The sequence below is a fragment of the Branchiostoma floridae genome, chromosome 8 (assembly GCF_000003815.2).
Source record: "Branchiostoma floridae strain S238N-H82 chromosome 8, Bfl_VNyyK, whole genome shotgun sequence".
In the NCBI taxonomy this organism is placed as follows: domain Eukaryota; kingdom Metazoa; phylum Chordata; class Leptocardii; order Amphioxiformes; family Branchiostomatidae; genus Branchiostoma; species Branchiostoma floridae.
The window spans coordinates 8,433,847-8,447,837 of NC_049986.1; the positions used below are offsets into that span (position 1 = coordinate 8,433,847).

At 40.6% G+C, this 13,991-nt stretch overlaps 1 protein-coding gene across 2 annotated transcripts; it reads right to left on the reverse strand.

Moving 5' to 3' along the window:
- Positions 1–986: 986 nt before the first annotated feature.
- On the reverse strand, positions 987–13,549 carry LOC118420866 (nucleolar protein dao-5-like). 2 transcript variants are annotated; one of them, XM_035827915.1, is made up of 8 exons: positions 13,362–13,549; positions 9,183–9,298; positions 6,363–6,483; positions 4,724–6,118; positions 4,123–4,343; positions 3,102–3,360; positions 2,644–2,717; positions 987–2,071 (listed from the first exon to the last, which is right to left on the reverse strand). In XM_035827915.1, exons 1-7 carry the CDS (start codon positions 13,390–13,392, stop codon positions 2,650–2,652), a joined length of 2,211 nt encoding a protein of 736 aa, XP_035683808.1. In that variant the 5' UTR covers positions 13,393–13,549; the 3' UTR covers positions 987–2,071; positions 2,644–2,649. The 2 variants fall into 2 exon arrangements, with proteins under 2 accessions (XP_035683808.1, XP_035683807.1); XM_035827914.1 differs by having other exon boundaries at positions 4,724–6,121.
- Positions 13,550–13,991: the final 442 nt, after the last annotated feature.

A 13,991-nucleotide genomic window follows, 5' to 3' on the forward strand; every position in this document is an offset into this window, starting at 1 on the left:
TACACGGCACGAAAACTGATATTTAAGCATGCGTAAGCCTAACTTAAAAGGATACTTAGATGCTACTCTAGTGCATTGAGGTGTCCTTAACGTTAGGTTTAAGCGTGCTTAAATATCAGTTTTCGTGCCCTGAGATATAGTCAAAGCAATCTTTGGTTTTCCATGATTTGACTTTTGCTTTAATGTACATAGCAAAATAGTTTACTATCGCAATCCTGTCAGTGAAATAGTTTGATTTTGAGAGTTAATTTTTTCTGGCGTGGAAAAATTGGTTTATGTTTTTGTTGTACAGTCCTGTGATCGTAAAATTGTCCCTGATATTGGGTCACTTAAAAGAATCTGCTGTGGTTTGAATCAAGAGACATATCGTTATTTGTTACTTTGTTGTGGTGCACTGAGAGCAACAAAATAAACGTACAAGACAAGAGGTTTTGTGTACGAGTCAGTTCATCAAGTTCTGAACAAGAGAATCAAACATGTTCCATGTTAGAAGGCCCAAATGCTTTGATGGCTCGAGACTAGGGGTGGGTACCGGTACAGAAAAGTCAGGTCCGGTTTCAGGTCCAGAGGATCAGGTCTAGGTCTAGGTCCGGACCTGAACCTGAATCAGTATGTGAGAACTTGTGAATGGACGATACTCAAAACAATGTTCCTTTTCACTACAAAGAAATCTGTTTGTGGAGTATTCAAATGTAACTGCCTCTGTACAATTGACAGTAAAACTTGGAAGAAATGACTATAGACTTTACTTTGTTCTTGTTATTTTCCTTGACTGGTAAGCCCCGAACCGTGCGAATGCCTGATCATATAATCTGTTCATTTTCCAATAGGTCCAACATCCGGTCTACCAAATGTTTTCAGGTCCGGTTTTTCTGAACCAGTCTAATAAGAAAAGAAAAACGGTTTTGTACCGGTACCCACCCCTAGTCGAGACCTAACTGAATGTTGGTCCATATTAGAAGTAAATAACCTACAGAGAATGAAACTTTGCTTTAAAAATGCACAATATAGTCGTTTATTGTCTCCATTGGATAACACTTCCACTGTGCATAAAACCTCAAACTAGTGAAAAACGACATCAGTAGTTTGACAACAAATTCCATACTGATATATCTAGCCATTTTTACACGTTTTTACACAGAACTCATGGTTTCGGAGACCACAGTGTGTACAATGGTGAGAAAAAAACTTACAGCAGGTTTACAGTAAAAGTTATGCACTATACAAATGTTCACTGCAAAGATTATACACCTTTCGAAGATGTTTCAAAATTATCCATTTTTGGCGACGCCTCAGGGGCGGAGGCATTCTTTATTTTTACTGTGGCTTAAAATCGTCCTCTTGTTGCATTTTCTCTTGTACTGTGTGAAAATCTATCTCTTTGATATTTACATTAATCACAGATATCGTTAAATTGGATGGGGCACACATAACCTCCTTGAGCATTGTTTTAAGTTACCAAGACGTCATCTTGGATATCAAAAGTCATCCCATTTATTCGAGAACAAACCTGGACAATATTTTAGGATATTCCGGCCTTGGAAGACATGGCACACATAAAGTTTGCTGATTCAGTTCCTAAAATCAAAAAGTGAAAAACAAAGGTTCCTGAAACGTTGATCAGAAGTTGTGACGCAACGCGACATTATTGCATTTTAGGGGGGTATGAATATGATCAACCCGCATGCAACAAATACCTTCTACAGTGAATACTTAAAAACATTATGTATATATATAAAATAGATATATGCAAACAGTGTACACTTTATACAATACTATTCAAGACCTTGCTTGACAAAACAGGTTGTGAGGAACACAATGTCAAAGATGAACAATAACACATTATCATAATCATCATTTTTGTGTCAGCACAAATGTATGGAATATGTTAAACATGTTTTAAATATGAAAGAATACTGAGAATGGTGGCGATGTTAAATGTGTGCACATTTCACATTTAGTACAATATTTTCTGTACAACCCTGCACCCCCCCTTCCAGGACACAAATGGAATCTTCTGGACGGACATGTTGATATTGTGTTGAGAAGTTGCAAATCACAAAGCTTGCTCCTGAAAAAGAAAAAAGGAAAATGTTGCTAAATAGTTATTCATATATTGAGAAGTCACACGATTATGTACAATGTAAAGTGATGCCGGTTTTCAATGCACTTAGCTCAACATCAAAAATCTGTATCTGTATAACCCATATAACCCTCCTTTGGCGTAACACACCAGCTAGCTTATTAATCCAGACTAATCTTATTTGTATTTTGAATTCATAACCCAGAGGTTCTGGATTCAAATCTATTAATGCGCCACCGAATTTGTGCCCTTGGAAAATACACTTTACACGACTTTCCTCGCTTCACTCAGATGATAATGAGTACCTAGTTCCCCGGATAGGATGTTAAATGGAGGTCCTGTGTTTGAGGAGAGCCACACCTTCAGCATGCTAAAGAACCCATCGCACTTATTGAAAAGAGTATGGGTTCTTCCCCATGTGGATCAAATAAATCTATCCGGATATACAGCTTGTACTTTTCAGTACAAACCTGGTGTGTAATGCCCTAAGGTGGTTTACCAGGTATGCAAAACAAACAAACAAACGAAACAAAGACTTTGCATTGTAAAAGTCCACTTACAGGGTTTCATTCAGCAGCGGGAGTGTCTGTGGGTTTCTCCTCTGTAGCTTCTGCAGGTTTGTCTTCTGGTGTCACTGTGGGACAAACAGTCAAACAATTAGCACCTGTCAGTCATTGTGCAAATGGTGTAGCACATGGAGCTTGTTTGATTCCAATTGGCCATTACTGTAAACCATGCAATATTTGCAGTGAGTGGTTTCAAGTACCAGGCACAACACACTGCAAACATGTGCTCTGGTTTACTACTGTGCTACTGCAAACTTAAAGCACCACAGATTTTCCTTTCCTACTCCAAAATCAAGTTAAAATGATCTCATCCATTAACATTGATAGGAAATAGATTCTAAGCAAAGTACTGATTGAAGAAGAACTCAGTGAATACAGGCAGTTTTGAACAAAATGATTTTGCTGTTTTTAAACTGTAGAGAATCCCAATTGACAACTATGCTACAACATACCTTCAGCTGCAGGTGCTTCTTCTGCAGGTGCCTCAGCTGCAGGTGCCTCAGCAGCAGGTGCCTCTTCCTGAGTCTCAGCAGGTGCCTCCGTAGGCTCTGCTGGCTTCTCTGCTTCACCTGTTTCTTCAGACTTGGGGGTTTCTTCTGCAGGTGCCTCTGCTGCAGGTGCTTCTGCAGGTGCTTCCTCAGCAGGTGCCTCAGCTGCAGGTGCCTCTTCTGCAGGTGCCTCAACAGCAGGCTCTTCAGCTGGAGTTTCCTCCTGTAATAAAAACATTCAGCCTTAGATCACAAGCAGGTACAGGCCCTTTGCAAAATCCGCCTCTTTACTGTAACTTAAAACCTTGAAGAAGAGATCAACTGCCATCGACAGTTCAATCTGTGTGTCACTCATTTGATTCCTTGTTTTCCCTGCTTTACAAATTCTGCTATTGGTTCAATGAGGTGCAATTGTGACAAAACTGCAACAATGTGAAGGAAAAACATCCATTACATTTCCAACCAGTGCTGAAGGAGGCGATTGCTGTTCACCCCTAAACGTGTGTAAAGTGATCCAAAACTTGGCATGTTCCTGTGAAGTTAGTACTACCTGTGGTTCTTCAGGTTCTTGAAGCCCTGCTATCTCATCAGTGTACTGACCATGAGTTTCATCCTCCTCAAAGGTATCGTCATCAATGCTGTCATAAGTCTCCTGTTACAATTCAACATTCTTCATTTCTTGTTGATTTTATACACTGTATGCGTCAGTTAGGACTGTGCAGTTCACACACTGTGGCTATATGATACTGAATTTTTTTTTTAAATTTTGAATACATTTAATTGAAGTAATTATGATATTTTGGGTTGTAATATTCCTGAGTATGGTAGGGGAGGTAAAACTAGATGTGCATCTGTGCTTGCAAGAGGACCTGGTCAACTGCTATGCCCTTGACACCAGCTATTGAACATCTACTGAATGTATAATTAAATCTTGACTAGAAAGGTGGTTTGGGGACATTGATGTAGTGTCAGTCTGAGCTCCTACCTGTGCAGGTGTTTCCTCTGGCTTGGGTTCTTCTGCAGCTGGGGCTTCCTCTGGGGCTGATTCAGCTGGTTCTGGGGCAGTTTCAGCCGGTTCTGGGGCAGTTTCAGCCGGTTCTGGGGCAGTTTCAGCCGGTTCTGGGGCAGTTTCAGCCGGTTCTGGGGCAGTTTCAGCTGGTTCTGGAGCAGCTTCAGCTGGCTCTTCAGCAGGTTTACTACTTTCATCTGCACATTGGACAAGCAGGAACAATCATAAGACTACAAGCTAAAGTCAGCACAACACAACATAAAACAACAACATACATTGCGACAGAAAAAAAACAATAACAACAACAACATGTAAACTGAGCAAACAAAAACCCTAGCCAATTCAAACAACATTATAGTTTCTCCATCACTCCTAACATTAAAGACCCTGCAATATTCCTATATGTGATTTCATCAAGTAGCTATATAAGGCTGTGTAAAGACGATCTAGGCTGGAGCTTGGGAATGAAACTCATTACACAGAAACACTAGCGGACGACTAATTCAAAATTGATGACTAATCGTTGTGAACAAAGCTGGCTACTTATCATGGGTTTCATCCCTGACTAAGTGCCTACCTTCCTGCACTACCGGCATGTTCATGTCATTCAGTGCTGGGTCAGGATTGGACTCGCAGCCCTCGATCACCATGCACATGTTGGAGCCTAGGTCCATAACGACCGTGCCTCTCCTGTCTACCACCTCCTTCATACGCTTCTCGTCTGAGATGTCTAAGTCTGATTCTTCCTCCTGTTCTGTGCTAGCTGCCTGATCTAACATTGCTTTATCACTAACTGTCTGACCTGATGCGGCTACATCCTGGCTAGTTTTCTTCTCAACCTTTTTCTCAGATTCTGCGTCGTCATCCCCGATTGCTTCTTCGATCGTCATCACCGATGCCATTCTGCTGTCCTCCCTCTCAATTCCTTCAAGTGACTGGGAAGTGACAGACCGGATCTCAAGTCCCGAGGAGGACTTCTTACTTTGTGATGAGGCGGACCTCTTCAGTGACAACTTGGACAGGATCCTCTGAAAGGATGATGACTTGGAGGCTTTAGCTGAGGCGACTTCTGTTGTGGAAGCCTTCTGTGATGTCTTTCCACCGACGGATGTTTTAGATGATTTTGAGCCAGCGCCAACGCTCTTCACACTTGTCTTACTTGCAGACTTCACACTTGTCTTGCTGGCGGATTTATTGGCATTGTCTTGCTGTGCAGCCTTCTGCTCAGCGGCTTCAATTTCCCTGTCGCTGGCCACTTTCTGCAGCTTCTGGCTGACCTCAAGCAGCTGTTGGTCGACCTTTGTTTCACTCTGGCTGATTTCCACACTGGCTTTGCTAGGCTGGTCTGCCTCGGTTGTCAGGGCTGTTTTACTGGCTGGACCCGACTTCATGATGTGCTCAATCATCTGTTCTATCTTCTCGCCTGAAGTCTGGCCACTCACCTCCTTGCCTGCTGTCTTGGTTTCTTCTTGCTCTTCAGATGACCTTGCAACATCAGTTCCTTCTTCTTCAACCTGCTCAGTTGCTAACCCATCCTTCCCCTCTATCTCACTGCCTATATCCTCTGCTTTGTCACTGGCTGACTGATCTGGCACCTGATTGGCTGTATCACCTTCACCAAGCTCTTTCTGATTGGCTGGCTCTACTTCCCTATCTTCCTCCTGATTGGCTACCTCACCCTCTCCTGGCTTTTTCTGACTGGCTGGCTGATCTTGAGTGTCTGTCTGACTGGCTACCTTGTTCCCTGACTGTTCTTCCTGAGTGTTTGCCTCAGACTTACCCTGTTCTTGTGCGTCTTCTGGTTTTGTTTCTGGTTCTGTTACTGGTACCTCTGTTGGGGCTTCGGTTTCTGTGACGGGAGCCTCTTCTGGTTTCCCGAGTTCCACTGCCTCTATCTTCTGTACTTCTGGAGTAGGGCTGGGTGGACTTCCTTCTGGCTCTCCTCTTGAGGCATCACCATTAGGCTTAGATGCTACTATTAAAGGTAAAAAATCTGTCAATTTTGTATCTCAAACACAGTAGAAAATGGAGTGAACTTCATTTTAGATTTTTACAATGTATGTTAATGATAGAAATATCCTATTGACAAACAGACGATTGTCAAAGCCAACATTTTCACTGTTACCAAGAAGCAACAACAACTACAAAACTTCAAGACAGACAAACAAAACATGTAGGACTGAACCTCAATTTAGAAAAAACAATTTTGCTTGTACCTGTTACACTATTTGGTCTACTGGTTGGTTTCACTACTGCAGTTTCGCGTTCTGTTGCTGATGCTGATCGCTGCGTCCTGACAGGGGGCGCTTCTTCTTCCATCTTCTTTGCTGAGATATCCTGGGGCAGGATTGGAAATAACAAGGTTAAGTTTTGTTAACAGTTCACTTTTCAGAGTATCATACTTCCCTTCCTCCCTCCTGATTGGCTATCTCAACCCCAACAGGTTCTTTCTGATTGGCTGGTTAGGATACTTCCCCATCCCCATCTCCTTCCTGAATGGCTACCTCATCCTCAAAAGGTTCTATCTGATTGGCAGGCACTACCTCCCTACCCCCTTCCTGATTGGATATCTCAACCTAAACAGGCTCTTCTGATTGGCTGGGTGGTAATTCAATTAAATAATGCTAACTCTGCAGTATGGATGGAAGTGTACCCAACATACAATAATTCAGCACCAGGGTCAGTACCAGACAATTGTATAAACCATTGGCTGCCTTCTTCATGAAGGCAAGAGAAATGAAAGCAATTGTAGGTTTATACCTTTTAGGCTTATTGTAGATAGATAAAACTTTGAGACGATACCAAACTTCAGGAGTTTCCTCATTTATCTATCTTAAAACAAATGGCACTTGTGATATGAGTTGTAGATGTACCCAACATAAATTTGCCCCCCCCCCATCCAATGTTAATCTCAAGACTCTTTTGTTGATTTCTTCGGTTGAGTCTAGCTTGAATGTCTACTACCCACGCAAGCCCTTCAAAATCAGGTTTCATTGTTTGGTTTCCCGTCAACCAAAAGCCCAAGAATGTGTAGTCTAGAATTTTTCAAGTGGCACCGGGGACTGTTATGCGTAAACAAAATTCCTCGTCTGCCAGTTACATTTCAAAGGCATTTATAATCGGTGCCCTGTGTGCGTGTGTAATTTGTAACTACATCATTCTGTGCGTATGAGCGTCATCTACGTCACTCTATTGAAGCAATCATTTACATGCAATTAGTAGCGACAGCACGACATATTTTGCCAACAAATTGACGGTCTTCTCGGAAACGGCGGGCTTTGGTCGAAAAACAGATTAATCATTGGCTGTGTAGCTTTTCAAGGCAGATGACATGGTCAATACAGAGTGTATGAAAAATAACTTAGCCATCATCTGATAGTGCTTTGGACAGTGTTTCTTCTAAAGAAATTACCACCACTAAGAGGCGGGTGCTTTGGGGCTACTGTAAATTCAGTAATTTTTGCGGGGCTTAATTTTGCCAGAGGAAAGAAGGAGGTTATTGAGGTGTTTACAGTTCATGGTCAAACAATTCAGTATTACAGCCATGGCTAGTTGGGCTACCTTGGCTGCCTGCAATGCCAGCCAAACGAATAAATGAATATCTTTTTTACAGCAGAATAACGAAAGAAATATTTACAGTTTTCTTTTTGCAATAAGAGTTCCTAGCAAAAACTGTATAACCACAAACATTTCAAAATTTACAACTTTTTTCTTGCACTGTTGTTCACTTAAACAAAACAACAAAAATTACAGAAGATTTGGACCGTGGATGTTTCAATTCAGTTCCTGCTATTAGGTTCAGCAACATGATTCCCTCATCGTGACAGTTTCAGACAAATTGAGACACAATTATGGAAATCTATCCCCCAAATAACCCTAAATAACCTTAATCTTATATAACTATCAACTAGATAAATTACATTCTGGTTGTGTCCCAGCATTAAGAGATAGAGTCTTGCCATATCGCGCAGGGAAGTGCTAAAATAATGGCTAATCAATGTTCAACGGATGTTATGTTATAATAATCTTTTGCATTGGACGATGATCAGACGCACTTACTACAACCAGATTTCATTGTTTTATCTCTTATCATTTATCAGATCTTTATAGTATGATATTCATATTGTCGGAGTACGCAATAGTGCAGTACAACTGTCCTTCATAATAATACTACATTCTACATGTAGGTCATATTATGTAAATATGTCTATATTAGCCACTACAGCTAATAAACTCAATGCAATTTGTCTTCCACCGTTGATGGATTATGTTTTGCAATTATGTAAATTGCATTTTAGTCTATGATTTGATGTGTAAAGCACAATGTGATTAGGTCCGGATCTAATTTGGTGTTGTAGCCAAAAGGCATCAGATATTTTGCTGTTTCCGGGCTTTTTTCCCCCTAAAATCTACTATCTGAGGAAAACAAATGATTTTTAAAAAGTACAGCATGCTAAGTATTGGCCATAGACGGAAAATGTGTTCAAGTTTTGATTTTTGTTTAATTGTTTTGCATTACCAGTTTTGTAGCCAGAATTTACACAATGTACAAGACAAGACTGTAAGGTTTGGTCCACCCTTACTCTTTTCTACAAGCGTGATGGGTTCTTTAATGTGCCTAAGGTGTGGCAAGCTTGGGATTTCCGGCTTTAGGTCTTATCTACAAGGATGTCCCTAACCGAGAGAGGAAATACCGGTACTAGTAGGTTATAAATTAGGGTGCCTTTCTCATGAGCACAACATAGGGGCCTGCCTAGGGATTCAAACCCTGTTAGATTTGAAGTCAACAACTGACCACGAGACCACCTTGCCACCTGTTGTTCTGTTTAAGAGAATGTAGCTGTGACCCCTGACCCTGTGTATGACCCCTGACCAGGGCTCTAGCCAGCTCGACATTTTTTTCCGTCAGCCAATTCCCATTGTCGCAAAGTTGACGGATTGGTTTTAAAATTTTTCCGTCACACGCAGCAAATTTCCGTCAATTGACGGAAAAACGGAGGCTGGCTAGAGCCCTGCCCCTGACCCTGTGTACGTACCTCTGCCTGCTGTGCCGCTCTCTCCTGTCTGTCCTTGACGCCATCTTCTCTCCTCTCCGCCGCGTCTTGCCGACCGTTCGCTTCTACTAGCAACGTCTTCTGAGGAGCTGTTGCAACTGGAAAACATACAGAACATTATAAGTTAACCCTTGATGTGTTAAAGGCTTGGTGTTTGTGCAATCAGGTCTTTATTTGCATGATCAATCAATATTTCTGTTTCTGAACCTTACTTATATTTGTTGCATGTTTGAGAGTCCTATCAGGCAATGCAGCGAATTTATCAAGTCTAAGTCATGATACTTCTAAGGTTAATGACATCTTCATTTACAGAATAGTTTCTCTCTGTCTCATTTACATTTGTCACATGTTTGAGAGTCCTATCATGGAATGCTACAGATTTACATGTATTGAGTTTGAATCACGATCATCATAATTTTAAGGTTGATGACTCATTGATATGTGATATCTTCTTCCTTACACTTCTTTTTTTCTTAAACCAACATTTTTGCTTGTATGCATAATGTATCTGTTAAGCGTACTATGATAACCTGCAACTGCAATGTGGCAAATCTAAACACAACAATCCTGTATATTTGCAGGGTCAGTAAGTACTAATGAAGTTCATAGTATGCTCATGAAATAGAGGGTATGTGGCAACTATAATACAGCATAATTTTTAGAGAACTTCAAAGCGTAGAAGCGTTGAAGATAGGGCAATCGGACAAGACTTAATAGACATCTAAGATGCTGCTTTTTTATCCAGTTAAGTCCCAAAGGGACCTGACTACAAACTCAATGAACTAGAATTTCTTACCTAATAGTGTATTTGACATAACTAGGTCATAGAGGCTTTTAGACATTAGGCCCACTTTTCTTACATTGATAGTAGATTAGGCAGACAGTATAGGACCCATTATGTTACTGTCACTGATGTTCACCTGTTGGCAATATTCACCTTTGTTGACTTTGATGTGCCATAATAGGAGATATGAAATATTAATGTGCCAACCACTGTGTGTTCTTTTCCTTTGTATTGCCTGATTGTTGGTAAGTTAACCCTATTGTGCACTACCGTGCATTTGGGTCACTTGCTGATCCCAAAAGTGCATTATGCCTTTTTTTCGGGCAAGGAGTTTCAACACATTAATTAGTAGTCTTCTAAATCATACTGTAACAACTAAAACTGTAGAAAATATATACAAAATCATACTCATTCTTATATAGACAGGCCATCACTAGACAGTTAGTAAATAATGACTTTTCCCTGTTTAGAATGCCCCAGAAAAGACAAAAAACTACCAAAACCAATATAGGATTTTCAATAAGCCTATATCCTATAGAAAGAAATATCCCACGTAATCAGCTGCTATATAAAAAGATTTACACATCCAATTCCTATAGCCCTTAAATTCAATCCTCTTGCCTAAGTGGTTTACCCACAAGAAAACCTGATATACTGCGCCCGGTGGCATAAATCCGAAATGATCCAGTTCTGTCAAAATAGCCTATAGACGGGCGTTCCCGCGAGACAGGATAAATGGCAGGTGGGCTGCTGTTGCTCGGGTAATGAAGTAAATAAACACTTGTTTCCTACGAGCAAATTTGGGGGAGACAATGGTTCGGCATTTAGTGCACCCCCCGGGGCACAACAGCGGGGGGTGGTTGGGTCACCTGTCGGGGTTACTAAGAAATAAAACCTAAGATGTGGTTGCTGGATTTTCTCATGGTTTTTAGACTATAGAAATGTCACTAAGAAAATGAGATGAAGTAACAGAATTAAAACAAGCCAAGGGGTGTATTGGTTACCAGGAATTGTTGCAAACCAAAACAATTTGATTTTAAAGAAAAAAACAGTTAGCGAGATGAAGTAATATTATATATTATGTAACAGAATTATGGAAATAAGCTGTAGCTGTATTTGTATCTAGTATGAATTGTTGCAAACCAAAAAAATTTGCTTTTAAAGAAAACATCAGGTAGTCTATGCAAAAGCAGAACCGATCAAAGTCGACCGTGCCTGTGAAAGTACAGTCTATGGTAGAGCATTTGTCTCAATCAATGTTTTTTGTATAGTTATGAGCACATACAGACTTTGGTTTGGTTGCAACTATCATACAATTGTACTTATTATTATGAGCTCTTAAACGTAATAAGCCATCTCGACATTCTTTAACAAAGAGAGTCGGTGACATTCAGAATGCAAAATCATCTATAGATAATTTCTATACCACATATTGGACTGAAGCTATCAAAAACATGCATGTTTTTTTTAGTTGTTTTTTTTAGAACATCCCTACCTGTGAAACTTTTTGGTGGCATCCTATAGATGTTAAAATGGAACAGGTGAGTCACAGGGCCAGTTCTGTAATTGCTCTAATTCCATTTTCCCCAATCCTATTACTGTATTATCCCCTGCATCCTTCTTACAAACGGCAACCTACAATCCACTCAAGGACGGAAAAGCCTGTGTCAAAAGTTGCCTTTAAGAAGTTTAACTTGTAATCCCCTTGCAAATATCATCCAGCGAACTGGGACCGGTGGCACGTAGCATTCTTTTCCGTCTTTCAGAAGTAGAGATTTTGTCGCGCAAGCTTATTGAAGAGAACTGAACAAGTTTGTTTGAAGCCACAAGCAAAGTGTAATCGAGAGCACTAACGCAAATATGTGGCTAAACTTTTCAAGGGAGAGACTGCCAAATTCCCAAGGAGAGCGGAAAAATAGAGATAAACATTTCGATCGTGTAAGGCGTAACAACTGTCACAGGGTAAGTGCGCACAATGGCCGCGGTGCCGATGTCCGTCGTTTGTTGTGCTCTGTTGATGGACACAATACAGCGTGGTCGTGTGTATCTAGGAAAGGGTCGCTAGCGATGAATGGATTACCGGCGCTATCGTCTGACACACCTGAGTAACAAGTGCAAATAACTATGGGCCAGGTGACTGCCAAAAAAATTCCCCCCTCCCTCAAAAAAGTTGTCTGATCATGACTATTCAAATACAGCCTCAACACCTACTAATACTACACTAGTCACCTGAATGTCACATTTTCAATCAAACTTGAAATCTTACACTAAGCAACGATCAGTTTCTCACCCATAGTTTCACCCGTATTAGAATCAACCACTATCAACATTTTTCATCAGACAAAATTATACTAATTACAGTGTTTACCTCCTAGCAACCAATGACACGACTTATTGCTATCAGCTGGCAAAATCTGATTGTTTTGTTGTCTCTAGGGGTAACCCACTTTATCGATCATTTACATATCTTACTGAATAAACATTAAAAATCACCAAGGCTTCACTTAACAAACAGGTAGCCTTTAGCTGTAACAAAATCTTTTCATCCAACTTCAAATGGTAAAATTTGGCAAATATATACTCATGTCAGTGGGAATGAATGGCCCCTTTGAGAGAGTGATTTTAAGGTGTGACATAACAAGTAGGGCGTCTGTTACGCTACTTTAACATGTCTTATACACTTCTACCTTAGTACAAACAACATAACGACGTTCAGTTTAACTTTGTTTTGTTTCCCTTTGGGTGACAGGTTTGTACTAACCATTGACCACAACTTGACAACCTGTCTATTGCATCTCAAGACTACAAAGAGGTCTCCTTGACAGAAGTCTATGACCAGTTTGACCGACAGAGCACACTGGTTCGATTTCAGCATTAGGTAACAAAAGAAAAACTTTGAATTTATGGTTTCCAAAACACATGACAACTGAAATAAAAGGTTGTGATAGCCTAATATAATACCTAATACATTTGCTACGTGGCTTTCACCAGAAGGATTTTTTTCTGATCTAGGAAAAGACACTAAGGTTAGGATGTCTGAAATCCAGGACACCTTGTTGCCCAGGTAAAAAATAATAATAACTTAAGAAAACACCTGTTAGAGTCTGACTCTTAGTCCGTGTGTGCTCAAACAATTGACCTCGCCCACACACCGCTCACTATCAAATTCTACTTATCGCAGGTGGCAAACACTCTACATCTGACCTACGAACAAAGGTTGGGCTATAAACTTGTTTGGTGTATAAACTACGTGCTATAAATGCTGGAAACGGGGGAATGGGCGACGGGTCCTACACTACAGGTAGAAGGGACGGTGAGATTTTGAAGTTTTTCATCGACTTTCTTGACGAAAATAGCCCGAAAAACTTGGCACTAACCTGGCTTGTTGGATGAAGGACCACAACCCATGGTTCAAAGTGACTTCCACACCATGTGAGCACGCACTACAATGATTTTAGTAACTCGAGCTGTACGGGGAGAGAGGTGATGTCAAACTGGCATAGGATTCCCCTGGCAACGTCAACCACGCCGGGGCAATGTAGACCAGCTGATCTGTGACGTACGTGATTGACTGTGTTTTCATTGGTCGAGGGAACCAGGACATAGGTCATGCGGGGTCAACAGGTGACGGAATGTTTCATTGGTTCAAGAAACGGGTAGTACAAAATCCTGATTTTCCTTTGATTTTTAGTCTAGAAATCAAATAAGTAAAATAAATGGAAAATTTATACGGAACTATTTTGTGCTGACAGCAATATAAAGATAGTAGTATTTGACTCAGAGCATATATGTAACAAAAAAAGAATGTTAAAATAACATATACCTACAATATAATGAACTGTTCTAATTTTAATCACAAAGGTTACTAGGGGGCAAAATTGGGACTGAAGCCTCCGCAGCGCCTCTTAGCAAATAATGACAGTACTGCAAGTAGATAGTCAAGAAGGACATAGGAAGCCAAGAAGGAAGAAGAAAATTGACACATTTATCTCCTTTCATGGGAGGGT